General features: G+C 34.0%; 1 protein-coding gene across 1 annotated transcript; it reads left to right on the top strand.

Annotated features, from left to right (window-relative positions):
• Positions 1–11,107: 11,107 nt before the first annotated feature.
• On the top strand, positions 11,108–13,108 carry LOC149391704 (Pentatricopeptide repeat (PPR) superfamily protein). The gene is made up of 2 exons (XM_089620744.1): positions 11,108–12,103; positions 12,529–13,108. Exons 1-2 carry the CDS (start codon positions 11,142–11,144, stop codon positions 12,878–12,880), a joined length of 1,314 nt encoding a protein of 437 aa, XP_089476870.1. The 5' UTR covers positions 11,108–11,141; the 3' UTR covers positions 12,881–13,108.
• Positions 13,109–18,397: the final 5,289 nt, after the last annotated feature.

The raw sequence follows: 18,397 nt of genomic DNA on the forward strand, positions 1-18,397 counted from the left end.
AAAAAAGAAAACATAAAATATTTTTTTTAAGAATTAATGACATTTTTAGTCCCTGAACTATGTCGTGTGTAACAAGTTGGTCCTTCGGCGAAAAAAACTGCAAGATCGATACTTGGTGAATGTGAGAAAATCACGTCTGGTCCTTCTGTCTAATTAATCGTCTATTTAGACAGAAATTTGATGACGTGGCTTGATCGATTAGGATATAGTTAAGTAATTTCATATTTCAACCAAACAGAGTCAACGAGCAGAATAAACAACATCACAAACACAGAATTCAGCTCAAAACGTCATCAACTTCATCATTGAACCTCATGAAACCGAAACCCCCAAATCACAAACTCAAACCCTAGAAATCATAATTGATTTTTTCTGAAAATTCAATAAACTTCCTTACCTTTTTAAGCTAGGACAATTTCGGCCAGAAATCGTCTATCTTCCTCGCCAATTTCTCGCCGGAAATGCTCGCCGGAGCTTCTGGAATACACGGTCGAGAAGAACCCAATAAAAAATTAAAATTAAAACCTTAGACGAACCCAACCGATTTCAGAGGAAATGGGAGGAATCAAACTCAATTCCTTACCTCCACCAAACCCACAGCGGTCCTGGTTCTTCTCCGGCGGTCCTCCATGTTCGGTGGCGGCGCTTATCCTCTCTCGGCCGTCGTACACACGCCGAGCTCGGTGGTAGCGCAGGACCCGCGTCAGAGGCGTGCGCTCAACGTCCAGTGGAGCTCGATGGCTGAGGACAGTCGCGCGAGGAAAAGAACGACGGCGGCGCTCTCCGATCTCGCGTTTGACGGAGACTCTCGGCCGTCGTACACACGCCGATCTCGGTGGTAGCGCAGGACCCGCGTCAGAGGCGTGCGCTCAACGTCCAGTGGAGCTCGATGGCTGAGGACAGTCGCGCGAGGAAAAGAACGACGGCGGCGCTCTCCGATCTCGCGTTTGACGGAGACAGGCGGTGGCTCAATCTCAGTCGCACAGGAAAGAGAGAAAGAGCGAACGAGAGAGCGAGCTAGAGAAGGAGAGTGGGAGGCGAGAAGAAGAGAGGGTGAGTCGGAGCAGAGAGACGGCGCGGTGGTGATGGCGTGGTCGAGCTGTGAGAAACAGAGAGGGGAAGATAGCAGGACTTTCCATATAGGGGCGAAACAATTAAAACAGGGGCAAAACCGTAACTCCCCTAATCGATCAAGCCACGTCAGCAAATTTCGTCTAAATAGACGATTAATTAGACAGAATGACCAGACGTGATTTTCTCACATTCACCAAGTATCGATCCTGCAGTTTTTTTCGCCGAAGGACCAACTTGTTACACACGACATAGTTCAGGGACTAAAAATGTCATTAATTCTTTTTTTAATAATCTGTAGCAGAAAATTAAAAGGAAAACAAATTAGATTAATCTTCCTCGCTCCAAGAACGAATCCGCCGTCGGAATTCGATGAAGCTTGATCGTCCGAACCTCGGCTTTGATCTGCGTAACCTTCCTCTTCTTCCCGGGATAATCGGACCTCTTGTAGGCTTCGAGTTCTGGGCTCGTTTTGGGTCGTTCGAGCTTGATCTCGTCGATCTCTACCGGCTTAGGAAGAAGAGGACTGTGAATTTGCAGAGCACGTTGGTGAGGAAGACCACGAAGGATTTGTAGAGCTCGTCGGCGAGGGAGACCACGGCAGATCTGAAGAAGCTGGTTCGTCATCTTCATCTCTCAATTCTCCGAACATTTGTTCAAAAACACCACGACAACGTTGCTGGTCTTTCCACGTAGAGAAAAGAATTGGCCAACATTTTGTAATTTGCAGCAAAATTTAATGTTCGTGTTAATTTATCACTCAAAAACCCCGGGTCCTGCCTGCAAAATATCCTTCGATCATCACTGTGTCAATCGCTCGTTTCGGAGTGATTCACCGATCAGTCATCTCGTCGAAGATCACGAAAGCATCCTCGCACTACTGGACTCTGCAAAACCCGGTAGGATTATATATAAGCACATAAAGAAATTAGGATTATACCTGGCTGGAGATCAATGACGTTTGATATCGTTGAAATCAAGAATTGGATTCGAGAGACCACCCAGATTGCTAATATAAACTTGAAGGTAACCAAGAAAAAGGAGTCGTCCGTTCGTGTCGATACGTCAGAGCAGCGGAGAGAGGAGGCGGAGTATAACGAGGAAGAGGAGTTCACCGCTGTGGTTTGAAAATATAATTTTATTTTGTTTTTCAATTATTCTTTTAATTATTTATTAGTTTATTTGTAAATGATATTTTAGTAAATTTGTTCAACTATGCACCCAGAGCATGACACTTGTCCAATTATGTTTCAAAATTAGACGGAGAGGGCATTTATGAAACTTTTAAAAAGTTAAAGCTAAACGTTTGTAAGCTTTCAAACTTAAGGGGGCAAATTGTTACGAGGCCTATAGTTCAGGGGGTATAAATGTAATTAATCCAAATTTTAAACTAGTCAGATTTGTATTCAGACCAGTGATATATTAAACCGTTTTAAACAGAATCATTGGTCTAATAATAATCATTATACGGTTTCACTAATTTTAATAGCAGCGCCGTAATGAGTACCACTAAAGAAGAGTAATATTATATTTTGAACAATCTTAGGTAAAAGTAAAACCAAAATCAGCTTAACCTTCCTTATGTCAAATCACTAGTTTCATTTACAAAACTGCTACTAAAAATTTTCAGGTTGTGTCACTGTCAGGATTCGCCGGACGTTGCAGCAATACTTAGTGTGTTAGTAGTCGTCTTCATGTTCTTCTGCAGGATTTTTTTTCCAGCGTTTTTCCTATAAAATTTTAACAAAAATGATCACTGATTAACAAATTAAATTTTTTGCAACGTTTAATAATTATTTGCCCAGTAACTAGTTTATATTGGTATGGTAACTACTAAATTAATTATTATTAGCGAAATCAGAATCGGAAAAATTAATAACTAGTAACTAATAACTAGTCAAATGAATTATTTTTTTTATAAATTAATTTCCGACAATTAGGAAAAATCGATTTTTTTACACGCTTAAATATTCACATTAGTAAATGATTATTTGGTTAAAACGTTAGCTGAATTAAAATTCAATTTGTTGCTTTTCATTTTAATGATCAAATTCAATGACCAAGTTAGAAATAAAGAAAAAAGAAAAAAAAAAGCGCTTTTAAACACTGAGAAAAAATCATTATAAATGCATGGCTTTCATTCCGATTTTTTGAAAACTGCCTGCTTCGCACGCATTCTTCTTCTTCTTCTTCTTCTTTTTCTTCTTTTCTTTCATCCGCGGTCGTACTTTTTCTTTCACGAATCCAGCTTTCGAACGTCCGATTTTTTCAAATCTCTGTATGTCGAGACCCTATTCACCCATTCGAATTTCAATTCAACTTTTTTTAGCGCTCTTGAATTTTTATTCATATTGTTAGGACGTTTCTACATGATCGAACCGATTTGCGCACGCTGAAATCATAGATCAGGGTTCAAGAATGAAAATAGAAATGACAAGGATTTTCAGGATTTTTTTTTTTTAAATTCACCTTAACTTCCTGATGGTACATATCCACGAAAATGACTTTGTTACTGGATTTTTATTTGACTTTCTCATTTCAAAGTAGTCAGCTAAATTCACCGACCTTGGTTTTTGTATTTTTCATTGGTTTATTATAGCACTGTGTTGAAGTTGTTTCGATGGACGATAATAACCGGATGCCTATACAAGTTGGAGAACCACTGGCTATGGATGACACCGAAGATTGGCGAACACTGTTGCAAAATCTGATTATCGGAAGCAGATCGTCAACAAGATGTGAGTTTTATTTTGAACCGAGTACACGATATCGGCTACTTTGCAGCGCATTACATGCTGTGGAAGTATGTAGTATCTCGCTCATCTTTTCCTCGTTTTAGTTGTGGTGTAGTTATAAACTGCCTTTCAGAAAGGACGGGATTGTGAAGTGTTCGTCATTAATGCATTGCCAGCTCAGTAGTTAAAATACATGATCACGAAATATGTGTACTTTGAATCCCCGGTGTTTCTTGCACTGACCAGCAATCTTTCTTTTCTGCTCAATAGGCCGGTTTGGTTGGAGATGAGCAACTGGCAGAGAAGATTGCAAGACTGAAATATTATGAATTCGCGATGAAGCGTTCGCTATGGTTATTCCGAAGAGAAATTGCCCTATTTGCCATCAATTTTATAATTTTTTCTCATTTTCCACAAAAAGACTAATTTTTCCCAAAATGCCACCATCTATGTCAACAATGTTGACATCTATTTTTGCGCTTCACTATGAGATGTCAACATTGTTGACATAGATGTCAACAATATTGACATCTCGGTGGCATTTTGGGAAAAATTAGTCTTTTGGTGGAAAGTGGGAAAAAATTATAAAATTGGTGGCAAATGGGGCAATTTCTCTATTCCGAATGAGAAAAGCCGACATTCAACCGCGGATGAAGGAGGCGATGCCTAAGCTTGAGGAGTTGATAACATTTTTCGCCACACAGGAATGGCCAAATGCAACAAGCTCAGCCATGTAGAGCTATGTTTTGGATATTACAATATTTTGTTAATTTTATATTATTTTATTGAGAAATTGCCCATTTGCCACTAATTTTATAAATTTTTCCTACTTTCCACCAAAAGACTAATTTTTCCCAAAATACCACCATCTATGTCAACAATGTTGACATCTATTTTTGCGCTTCACTATGAGATGTTAACAATGTTGACATCTCGGTGGCATTTTGGGAAAAATTAGTCTTTTGGTGGAAAGTGGGAAAAAATTATAAAATTTGTGACAAGTGAGGCAATTTCTCTATTTTATTTTACATTGTGACGCTGTAGAATATTTTTAGCCATAGTTACCTTCATCACTCCCCCATCGTGAACCTGTTAAGGAGCCTAAGAGAGGTACAATTGACTTGACAAGATTTGTAAGGTAACAATCTGCTCTTTTTGTAAATTGATTTTTTTGGAGACAGTAGTATGATGTGATATATTTAACGAAAGTTTTAAGATTGAATATTGGTGATCACACAAGATGTTCGGAACAATATTCTCACAACATTTTCCAATTATTTATGCATCAAAACAATATCATTTTATGGAATGAGGTATTAACTTTTTCTAAACCAGAATCGACTAAACTTTCCCTTGAAGATACTTGTGATCCACGTCACCGGACTCTGACTTGACATAAGATAACTAAGTACATATTTTTAAATGTATTATTAAAGCCTCAATTAGAATATTATAAGTTATATAGTACACATATCAAGATTATAAGTTATTTCTTTTATTGTCAATTGATAGTTTTTTTTTTCTTTCCGATTGATTTTGGGATAAAACCAAAGCTAAAAATTCAGAAAATGTAGTCGATCTTTTGTCACAAATTCGTTTTCGGTGGTTACCGGCGTCCGAAAGTCATTTTATACTCTCTTTTTTTATTAAAATTGTTGAGATTCCAAGAAAATAAAATATTGTGTGTATATAGTATATGCCAAGGATTGAAATCTCGCATCTCGCGGTCGTACCGCACTTCTGATTTTGAAGGTATCTCGTCTCGTACCAGGATATTCCGCGATATTTGATGAACGTTCGGGGTATCTCGTACAGTGTGGTATACCGCATTCCGCGAGATATACCGCAAAAAAGAGGGTATCTCGCGAGGTATTTGAACAACAAATAATTTTTTTAAAAAATCTCTTTTAATTTTCATGATACATAGAGATTCAAAGATAAATTTGAATATAGAATTTTCACACATACAGTTTCGAACACATAAATGATAAAAATACAATTCATAATACAAGTCACTACTAAGAAGATAACAAAAGATGTCGGATTTTGAGTGCTATTATAAATAATAGATGTCACTTAAAATGTGTCACCTATTCTTTAAAAAATGTCACTCATCATAGTGCTACTAAAATTTAGTGAATTTTTAGTAGGGTTGGTATAAATTTTACACTAAAAATACATATAAATTAAATATATATATATATATTTATAATAATTATTATTTAATTTGTCACATTTATTTACCTAATAGCACATGGGCAAATAAATACATCATTAATAAATCTAATATAAACATTAGTAAATACATCATTGTCTTTATTTACAATTGATATTAATTTTTTTACTGGTATTTTATTATATTATATTATGTTAAATGTACGCTAATTTATTTTAACGTAAAGTTTTAGTTTTATTTTAACGTTCATTAATAAATATATTACATGTTTTTTTTTTCGTATGATTAATATTTGCAATAAAAGCATGAATTAGATAAGGTGTATCAAACACGTGGAATAATCTTTAAAATTATAGATGAATTATACTTAACTGACACTTTATATTGTAAAATTTGGTAAACTTATTTTATAGAATTAATATATAAATAGATTCAATGATAACACGAGAATTTCATGGCAAACCGATAGAGCATTGTCATTTGGACTGAACATACGTTGTTTTTGCGGCCATCCCGGAGGTCCCACCGAATTTGATACTTGAAAATGTGCTTGACGAAATCTTGGCCCCATCCACATTCATGGGTGTTCACACCACGTTGAACCTACTTGATCTAATCTTGAAAGATCTTTAGAATTTCGTCGATCAGCACATGGACACGGATGCCCACCCGTGGAGCCAGTCAACGATGACTTTTTTATGACCTCCCGACTTATGCCGAACAAGCAAAGATCTCAAAAAGATGAAGAGCTCAGGGGATACACGATGACTAAAAGTATAGATGCTTTTGGTATTCTCGCTGAGGCAAATTTCTTTTATTTTTATTGTTTACAGATGTTTATTTTCATATGTTGTGTTACATCAATTGGCTATAAAAAAAATAACATTAAAGAAAAGAAAAAAAAAATATCCGAAGCCACACAAAGAACAACATGTTTTGATTTTTTGTTTGTCTCAGTTCCTAGACAGTGACATCCCTGCAGAGGAGGCAATGGAGTTGAACAGAATGGTAGCTGATCACGCTATTATGAAGTTGGTGGTTTTTTTTTTTTTTTTTTTTTGCTATAATGTATGTTGCATTTATGTATGTTACCAATATAATATATTTTTGTAGTTATTTTGTTTGTTTCCGATTTAGTGGAGAGACACCACCGGAGTCGAGTAAATCGAGGAAATTGCGTTAACCTTTGATGTGTAGATAAATACACTAAAGATTTAGAGGGCTTGATTAAACCAATGAAATACATTATAAATTTTGGATGATATAAAAATTAGATATTAGAGTATATGATTATGACTAAAAATTGGAGTACATTAAATTTAATAGGATGATATAAACTTAACTACATATTAATGAATTTTTGTAAGAATGATAATGGGGGAGTTAGGTATTATAATATATTTCAACTCTTGTTCAATTTCAATTGAGATTATTTAAAACAAATGATATAAACTCAACTACATATCTTCTTGGCCGTCTTCCGCTTGCAAGTGAACGTCGTGCACAACACCGCGCATAACTCGTCAAAAAAACGCCGTAGAAGATGTCAACAACGAGTCGGACAACGCTATGAACTAGGACGCGCAATCGGAAGCAACAACGACTAGGAAGCCAATGCCGTGAAGGAGGACTCGGATGCCAACGCCGTGAATGATTTTGATATGTTGTGTTACATCAATTGGACCATAAACCAAAAAAACTAACATTAAAAAAATATTATCTCTGCAGTCACACAAAGAACATGTTTTGATTTTTTGTTTGTTTCAGTTCCGTGTGATATCCCTGCAGATGAGGCAATAGAGTTGGACAATATGATAGATGATCACGCTATTATGAACATGTGTTGACCCCTGATGTGTAGATAAATACACTATATACTCAGAGGGCTTGATTAACCCAATGAAATACATTATAAATTTTGAATTACATAATAATTAGATATTGGAGTACAGATTATGACTAAAAATTGGAGTCCCTATAAAAAGAGGATGATATAAACTCAACTACATCTTAATTATTTTTTTTTTTTGTAAGAATGATAATGGGGGAGTTAGGTCTTATAATATATTTAGACTCTTGTTAAATTTTAATTGAGATTATTTCAAAAATTATATGATAAACACTCAACTACATATCTTCTTGGCCTTTTCTCGGCCATCCCAGCCATTCCAGAGTTCCCACCGAATCGTATCGTTGAAGGTATATTTGAGGCAGTCATGGCCCACGATGGACCAACTGGATCCAATATTGAAAGATCTTTGGAATTTCGTCACTCCGTGCAAGCGCAAGTTAACGCCTCCGTGCAAGCAATGCAAGCGAACGCCTCCGCGCAAGCACAAGCGCGCATGCAAGTGAACGTCGTGCACAGCTCGGACAACACCGTGCAAAACTCATCGGAAAACACCGTGCAGGAAGTCAACAAGGAGTCGGACAACGACTTGGAAGCCAATGCCATGAAGGAGGACTCGGACGCCAACGCCGTGAAGGATTTTGATATGTTGTGTTACATTAATTGGACCATAAACCAAAAAAACTAACATTAAAGAAAAGAAAAAAAAAATATCTCCGCAGCCACAAAATAGAACATGTTTTTGTATTTTTTGTTTGTTGTAGTTCCCTGCGACATCTCTGCAGAAGAGGCAATGGAGTTGGACAATATGGTAGATGATCACGCTATTATGAAGTTGGTGGATGATTCTTTATATATATATATATATATATATATATATATATATATATATATATGTTGCATTTATGTATGTTACCGATATAATATATTTTGTTGTTATTTTGTTTGTTTCAGATTTAGTAGGGAGACACCACCCGAGTTTAGTAAATCGAATAAATCGCGTTGACCCCTGATGCGCAGATAAATACATTATATATATATATATATATATATATATATATATATATATATATATATATATATTAGAGGGCTTGATTAACCCAATGAAATTCATTATAAATTTTGAATTACATAAAAATTAGATATTGGAGTACATGAATATGACTAAAAATTGGATTACATGATTCTATGGTCGTTTTGGTTTACTCACATGATTCCATGGTTTTAGTTTGCTGTTTGGTTTACTCATATTCATTGCATTGACCCTTCTATTTGAAGTGAAATTTTGAGACAAAAATGAGTTCTTGGACCTTCTACTATACAATAGTGAGCTATTATAGATTGGTTATAAAATTTTCGTTTTATGTTATTTTTTGTAGTGATGTTTTAGTACGAGTATTGTATTTTATCATCTGTTTAAAAATTCAAATTTCTAAGTAATTAAGTCACAAAAGCTTGTGAGTTGTTAAATAGCTAATCTTTCATTAATTATAAGTAAATAATCATTCGGATGATATGTTATAATGTGTACAATTTGAGAATTTCATATATACATTTTTTGTGTATTGCATAAATTTTGATATTTACGTAAACTTGATCGTGTTAATAAAAAAGAATAGCTATTTAGTTACAATTAACAAAAAGTTGATGAGTATATAACAATTTTATTATGTGTATAAAGCTATATATATATAACGAAATCTTAAAAAATAACCACTTTGTGATTTCGAATTATAAAAACAATTAAAAATATTGTTTCATGAAATTTGTTACAATTAGCTTGTAACAAATAGTTTACTTTTATTAACATTTGATTATTGTTTCATGCAATATATTACAATAATTATTTTACAGATAGTTTAACGTTTGTTTTTAGTTGTATATATTTATTTTTAATATCAATACAGGTATACAATGGCAAGACAAAGAGGCCCAAAAAAAAAACAAAACAAAACAAAACAAAAAATAAACTTTTTAATTGCAAATGTTGTACTTTTTTACGAAGAGGTATCTAGTTGAAAAAAAGTTACTTTAACAGGGTTTAAAATTTTGGAAAATTGCGAGGAAATTGCGCCTAAATTGCGAAAATTTGAGAAGTCCGGCACATTTACGACCATATGTGCGTTTCGCCATTTTGTGTCGCGGGTATTGCGTCGAAATTACGTGAAAATTTTCATGTCGTTGCGTCCATTAATGTCGTTTAGCCCATGGTATAAAACACAAAAAATCGTGTCATTTTCGTCACAATTTCAGTCGCATTTCATACCGCAATTTCGGTCGTGTCGTCCAAAAGTCGACCAAACTAGTGCAAATTCAACAATATTTTGAGAAATTATGTGAAAATTGCGTGTAAATTATGCTTATTTGTGTTTTTCAGCAAATAAATTATAATTTTTAAGGTTTTTTCTTTTTTTTTACTCCGATGTTGTTTGTACTTGTTTCATGGTGAGCATATTATTGTTTTAATATTTTTGAAGAGGTTACAAATTTTAAATTGATGTTAATTGGAAGTTAATTGTTAGGAAATTATAGTTATATATATATATATATATATATATATATATATGTGTGTGTATTCGTAAACAAGTATATGAAAATATGAAAAATGATACATTGTTAGTGAATTTCATATATGAGGTAGTACATGAAATTATGATGTGCTTATAATTTATTATGTGTGTTTCTTATATTGAACTTGACTTTGATGTTTTTCAATTTATTACGTGTGTTGATTATATGTATCTGACTTTGAAATTTGAACATATTATAGTTGTGTATTACGTGTGTTTGTAATTGTAACTTATTATGTATGTTTACAACTTGTTATATGTTTATGGAAATTATTTCTTATACTTGAAATTGTGCAACATTATTTCCGTCGCAATTTTCATGTTTTGTCGCAATTTTCATCGATCACCGCAAATTCCGTCGACATAATTTTTTTCAAATTTTCACAATATTTCCGTCGCAATTTCCATCGACCACCGCAATTTTCGTTTTTTTGGATCATCGACACAAAATCGACAACCGACGTTTCAAACCTTGACTTTAACATTGCATTTGTTCCCCAGTTTAACATTACATTAGATCGAGTTACAATTTATGGAAATAATTTTCAGCGCGAGTTACGACTCACGATTTTTCCCCAAAAAGTGATAAACACTGTTTAAACTTTACACTTGTCAATTGTTGGGTGGGTCGTTTAAATTCGTTAATCGGGACGAATAGCTTTACTCTGCAATTTAAGTTCGAAGTTTGAACTCGTAAACCATCAAAGTCAAACTAGTCGTTCACTTGTATAAGAAAGGAAATGCAAGTAACAAAACCGGCATTATGCCGAAACCACGACCGACTCGTCAAGCAAGTCCTCACCGTAATCCTCCAACACCGCCCATTCTTTGCGGCGAAAACCCATCTCCGATGGACCGCCGAGGCAGTCTCAGACGTTCTCCGATCAATCCCACGGCTACTTTTCCAATCCCCTCGCTCAATCGGCCGCCAAAAAAACTTCCGACGGCACAGAACCCCTTTAAGACAACGCAAGCTCAACGACGAGTCCGAGAAGCTCCGATCCAACACCCTCGTCCTCGGCCCCGCCGCGCACAGAGACCCGGAAAAAGTCCGACTAGGCCTCGAAAAAGCCGCGGAGTTCTTCTCCTGGGTCGAGGGCAGTTTCGGGTTTTCGCACACGGAAACGACCACCCGAGAGATGACCCTAGTCATCGCCAGAGCCAACGGCCTGAGACAACTCTGGTCGTTCCTCAAAGAAATGTCCCGAAGAGAACCGCCCGTGATAACGACCCCGACCGTGACGTGTTTGATAAAAGTCCTCGGAGAAGAAGGGCTGGTCAACGAGGCGTTGACCGCGTTCCACCAGATGCGTCGGTTCCGGTGCCGTCCCGACACGGTGGCCCACAACGCGGCGGTGCAGGCCCTCTGCCACGTGGGCCTCCTCGACCGGGCCCGCCAGCTCGTCAAGAGGATGGAGCTTCCGGGGTTCGATTCCCCGCCCGACCGCGTCACCTACACCATCCTCGTCACCGCCTTCTGTCGCCACGCTGTCCTCGCGGGCCCCAAGAAGGCGACACGTCACCGCCTCTGGGCCGCGAACTATCTTTTTCGGACTATGCTCTTCCGGGGTTTGACCCCCGACACCGTGGCTTACAATGCACTCATCGACGGCCTTTGTAAGACCGGCCGAATCGAGCGCGCCCTCGAGCTTTTGGAGGAGATGGGTCGGCCGAATCGGATCACGTACGACTCGTTTGTGAGGTATTAATTTAAAGGTGCTCAAAAAACGGTTAAATGTTTAACGGATTAACCACTGATTTTTAGAACGGTTAACTGATTAACTGTTAGTTTCAATATACTTATTCTTGGTTAACCACGGTGTAAACCGATTAGTTTGAGTGGATCAGGCCATTAGAAAGTTTTCTTTTCCTTTGGTTTTCGATTCGTTCATAAAATATTTAAAGAATTATATTTTTTCGAGATTCGGCGATCCAACTTAATGATTATGATATTGAAAGAAAATGTCGAAAATAAATAATAGAAAGAGAAAGAAACCTATTCACCAAGAAAAATGAGAGAGAGGGATTCGAACTCTTGATAGTTCTTTGTTTCGAACTATACGTAACAGGTTAAAATAAAAATGAATGAATGGGTTAATTTTGACCGGTTAAAATGTGTACCTTTAGGTACTACTCGGCAGTGAACGAGCCGAGGAAGGCGATGGAGATGGTGAGGAGAATGAGGGAGGCGGGGCATGATACGCCGTCCGCCAGCACGTACACGCCTATCGTGCACTCGCTGTGCCGTGGCGGGAAGGGTAAGGAGGCACGGGAAGTTTTGGATGAGATGGTGCGCGGGGGATTCGTGCCCAGGGAGTACACGTATAGGCTGGTCCGCGAGTGTTCGGGGGAGTTGGACGAGGGGTTGCGGCGGAGGATTGAGAGTGGGATTAAGGACAGGTTTGACCGCATTAGCCAGTTTAAGCCTATAATGAGTCGGAGAGGATATGATGATGATGTTGTCTTTAATAGAGAATAAACTTGATATATTTTATTTATTTTTTTTACAATTGATAATGTGCGACAAGAAGTGAAGGCGTGATTAAAATGTGTTATTATTATGAAAAAAAATTAAGATGTTCGGTTTAATGTCTGAATAATAGAGAGCAGGAGAGAGGCTTGCTTTGCTCACTTGCTGAGCTCTTCTGTGAAATGTGAAGTGAGTTTGTATTGCTGAAAAAGTATGGGTAAGATTTATGGTTGGTTAGTTGTTGTTGTTTTTTTTTTTTTTTTTTTTTTTTTGGATGTAAATGTTTTCCTTTTTGGCAATCTGAGAAATGATATGCTAATGTGTTTAAAACTTTGAACTTTCATCAGATTCTCAGTTAAAAGTTAAACATAGTAAAGTAAAGCCCCCTCAATTTTGAGTTTATGATTTAAAAAGGGATCAGTAACAAACTAGCCATTTTGAAACTTGAATTTTGCTATCTAGTCATTGTGTAAACTTGAATTGTCATATCTACCACCATTTCAATAACACTTTCCAATAATTCACTAAAACATAATTTTGGCCAAAAATACTACTTGACTTTGTGTGAAAAACCCAAAATACCCCTCACTTTAATATTCCTTACATTTTAACCAAAATCCAAAACATTTAATATTTATCTATATTTTGAGAAATCGGTGAAGGTGAGATTTTGAATAAACTCGGTTAGGAGAGAGAAAGAGAAATAAAATCAATTAAATGAAAAAATAATTAATAAAGATAAATATTAATTGAGTTTTGGTTTTTGATCAAAATGTAAGGAATATTAAAGTGAAGGATATTTTGGATTTTCCACACAAAAACAAGTAGTATTTTTGGCCAAAATTAGTTTTTAGTGGATTATTGGAAAATATTATTGAAATGGTAATAGATGTGGCAATTGGGGTAAAATATCAGAAATGTCCTTGCTTCATATTTGTGGGGCGTGTAATGCATTTGTCTGGCCGAATTGACTTGAATCTTATGGATATATTTGGTGTTGACCAATTTAAATGTGATTGTGTGGATCAATAAAACAAAATTAATTACACACGCATAAAATAGGTAACCGTAGTATAACCAGTTACACACGCTACATAATATAACTACATTTTATGACAAATATTCAAAAAAAAATACCCCATATTTGTAACAGTTCTTTATTATTATTTTTTTTTAAGGCCGCTTTGCTGCAGTGAAGAGACCTCCACACAGGGGGTGGTGTGTAATTAACACTAGGCTATCCTAGGTACACTGTAATAGTTCTTTTATTTATTTAGGAGGTTGGACTATCTTTATTCCGTACATATTTATTTCTGAGTTTTTTGCTCTTACCTTTTCAGAGAAGATTTTTAAAAGGAATAAATCAAGAGAAAAAAAAAAAAATTAAAATGACCATCATTTCTCCACTACTGTTACAGTACACGTACCTGAAATAAACTGGAAATAATCAAGATCCTGAGCTTAAAAAACATATATAAACACATGTCGGCCAATCTCTATTTTCGTTTATTTTTGTTAATTAGTGCTCATTTGCATATATATAAACGTAAAAAAAATATTAAAAACTAACGAAAATAAACAAATATTTCATATTTTCTGTTACAAATTTATTTTCATATTATCAAAGTTCATTTCACATCTCAATAATGGAAAATAACAAAACTTATCACTCCGAATTCAGGAAAAATTTAATAAAAAAAAGGAGAAACATAAAATCATGATATTTTTCCTCGATCATCTCACCGACAATTCAAAAACTCCGGCGCAAAAATGTTTATTTCTCTCTCGCTCAAAATCATTCTGCTCTCTTGTTTGTTTTCTACGATTCTCAGCTTGATACAAAAACTTAATCTAATTACAATGGCTCAAAGACCTTTGCCACTCTTAATTTTTTAATCAGTGAATTTAATATTTTAAGGTTAATTTAATTATTTTTTTAATTAGATAATTTAACTAGTTAATAGATAAATAAAAAAACTAAAACTTTACCCATCTATGTATCTTTTAAATGGAGTTATTTTAATAAAAAAAATTGGCTACGTAAGCCACCTAAACTATAGGAATTGTAAATTAACCAACATTTGATAAATACTTTGTAAATAACCAACTTACATACGTGGCAGTCTATTAACTACCTAAAATATATGTTTGATTGTGTTAAATAAGTCTTTTATTAATCTATTAATAAGTTTACTTGGTTATTTACAAGAAATTAATCAAAGGTGGGCTATATCTCAATCCACTATATCCGTGTGACTATATAACTTAATAACCATATTTTAATTTACTATTACGTTCTATTAAATTAAGGAAAAATTGTACAAAATTAAATAGTCATTTGCAACTTATTGATTAGCAAAATAGTCAAAGTTTCATGTTTTCAACAAAGTTGCCAAACTTACGTTTTCAAAAAAAATTTGACAGCCAAGATTAAAATTTTTGACGATTATTATAAGCAATTTATTAATTTAAAAAAAATTAATTTTGGGATCAAAATTGCACCATATTGCTGCACATTTTGGCTATTTCACTAAATTATGATAAACCTTGACTATTTTACAAATTTATAAATTTAAATTAATTAGTTAATTACATCACCATTAAATTAAGGATATATAGTGACGTCTACACGAATGTACATATATTATATCTGGAAATGACATATAGACTCTTCTAAGTCAACTCGGGAAGCATGATATTCGACGACGAAAATAGAAAAACAATAATTAAGTATTAAATTATATATATATATATATATGAAAAATAAATATATTTTCAAACAACTCAACCTCATTAGCTAGCGATTTCGGATAAATACATTGAATATGTAGAGTAGCACAACATTAATTGAACAAACAAAGACCTAATTAGTATGATGTAAGTTCTTTGCCACACAGCTTTTTAAAATAAAGAAAATGCATATAATGGCTGAGCTGTGTTAATAATTTGACAATATAACAACTATTTTTTTCTCAACAAATCAAGCATTTATCCATTTGATCTCCGGACGTTGGAAAAAGTCCTGTGTTTGGAATTGGAACTTCATGAAACACGCCATTTTTTGAATTTATTTTGATAAATATGAAACAAGCCATTTAAAAATGGACTTAATTAGCAGAGAAAAAAGAGGGAGAGAGAGGAGGTTTCTTCTAACGTAACTTTCATTTATTTTAAGATTATATTTCGAGGTTGAGTGGATCGGATCTTATCGGCTTGTCAATCCAGTTAATATATTGATTCTGAATAATCAGCAATATATCAATCATATATATATATTATAATAAATTAACAACGTCAATACACAATAATATTGATAATCATGTACAAGTACAACACTACTCGACTTAGTTAGCCCATTGATCTCTTATATCAATAAAGCCTCCACAATTCATGGAAATCATATATCAGCAAGCGTTCATCATCAGAAGGTGGATTGTTTGATAGGAATATAAATATGGTAAATGTGTCCTTATATTGTGAAAAATCGAGTAAACTGGCTTACGTGTCACAAGGACTAAGCTAGGAATTTAAGTTCGGAGGGCCAATATGCAAAAAAAAAATGTAGTCCTATTTACATGCAAGAAAAGAAAAATTAAAGGAAAGTTACATAAGAATCTATCACAAAATACTTATATTTTGACCCCTGACGAAGATTCCTTGCTACCTAGGTCCATGTGCATGTGTATACAAATTATACTACAATTATAAAGCAAAATTTAACTCTATACATATAAAATATTAATAAAAATTTGTCTTTTAAATTGATTATTATGTATTGTGAAAAATAAAATAAAAGGATTATAATGTACTCTGTTGGACCCGTTTCAATGATTTGGCTTCTCATTTCTAAAGTGTAGACGCCTTATAATTTGCTTAGAATTTATAATAAATAATCACATGGCATATTCTCTACCTATTAAACTTTAGAAATCCCTAGGTTTTTAAGTTTCGAAATGTGAAAAAAAAAAAAAAAAAAAAAAAAAAAAAAAAAAAAGTAAAACGAACTATAAATCTATGCCACATAGTTTGGTAGCATGGACATGGATTTCTTTCCAATAATTAATACTTACCGGCTTTCGGCATAATGTATAATAATGCTTTCATTTTTTGGGGGGACTCATTCAGGTCTTCCATTTTCACTCAAATAGCTACACGTACCTTATAGTGGATGAAGTATATAAAGACAAAAATGATCCGCCTTTGTATATTTTCCAATCAATTTTGTTCTTAAATTAGCGAATTAAATTTTGTTTGTATGTGGGTAAGCAAGGAAGTATATAACATTTGATAATTTTTCATGTGTTTGGAACTGGGCCAGAAAAATTGATAATTGCTAACAAAAGTTTAACTAATTTGGAATTTGGACACCAATAAAAGTATGATTTTACATTATTATTATTTATTTCTTCTTCAAATTAGACAGATCTAAAAATGTTGAGTTACAAACATGTAATTAATAATGACAAGATTGACACTATCATTGATTGCATGTTTGTAACTAAACACTTCTAAATCTGTTTAATTTGAAAAACAATAATAATGTAGAATAAGCCACTTATTTACTCTTACTTTGAGGAACTTCCCAACTAATTTCCATTCACTTCTCTAACAAATGAAATACTTGCAAATAGAAAAAATGATAAATAAATAAATAAATATATATAAACTGATCTTATTTGCATAAATTTTTTGGTCAAGGTAATTTTTGATAATTTAAGGCACTAATAGAGCCGCTCAATCTTTAGTACTCTTTTTGTTGCAATAACATTGTGTTTGAGAAAATAATCAATTAGCAGCCACTCATTATATATGCCACGTCATCCATGATCTAAGTCTATGGAATAATATCCAACGAGGTAGGTAGGTTTTCAGAGTTCGGATATACAACAAATCATATTAGGAGAGAAATTAAGAATTTATGGAACGGCATGAATAATTCAGAAAATAGATTTTGAAGGAAAGGCATGTAACATGTTACACAAATTGAAAGATAGTGTTTGTTCCCAAACGAAAAAACAATCATTATCAGTCTACATATACTTTTTATATTAAAAAAAAAACAGAGACAGATGTTTATTTGTAATTTGTGTGCATATTTACACCATGGTGATAAATCATGTTTTATTTATATTTTATTGTTCTTGAAATTGATCACCTGAACTACTGCCTTCCTATAAGCACAAATAACAAAGACTTAGTAGCATGATTACATATATCTTGCTTACGATATGGATGCATACAAATATATATGTGAATGATAAAAAAAGACATTGAACAATTATTTTGAAATGTTAACAATGTAATTAATTAATCTGTTGTTGCAATTTCAAATCTTATTGACTCTTTAGTTTGATAAATTTTATAGTTTCATCAAATATTACGTTTTGCAATTTTTATTAGTTTAACAGCACCAATACAACTTACATACGAGAAGCAACAATATTTCTAACCGTAATTTTTAGTTTGATCTAGCGATAATTCCATAGGATTTTATAATGAATTAGTGAAGTCGATTAATCTGAATCG

Source organism: Urtica dioica, chromosome 7 (assembly GCF_054948205.1).
Source record: "Urtica dioica subsp. dioica isolate 48M chromosome 7, U.dioica_male_clone48M_v1_H2, whole genome shotgun sequence".
Lineage (NCBI taxonomy): Eukaryota > Viridiplantae > Streptophyta > Magnoliopsida > Rosales > Urticaceae > Urtica > Urtica dioica.

What these genes read in the sequence shown, in the direction of transcription:
- LOC149391704 (XM_089620744.1), top strand. Translation starts at nt 11,142, where the DNA reads ATGCAAGTAACAAAACCGGCATTATGCCGAAACCACGACCGACTCGTC. An exon ending in ACGTACGACTCGTTTGTGAG is followed by an intron (nt 12,104 to 12,528) that starts GTATTAATTTAA and finishes GTGTACCTTTAG; the next exon opens with GTACTACTCGGCAGTGAACG.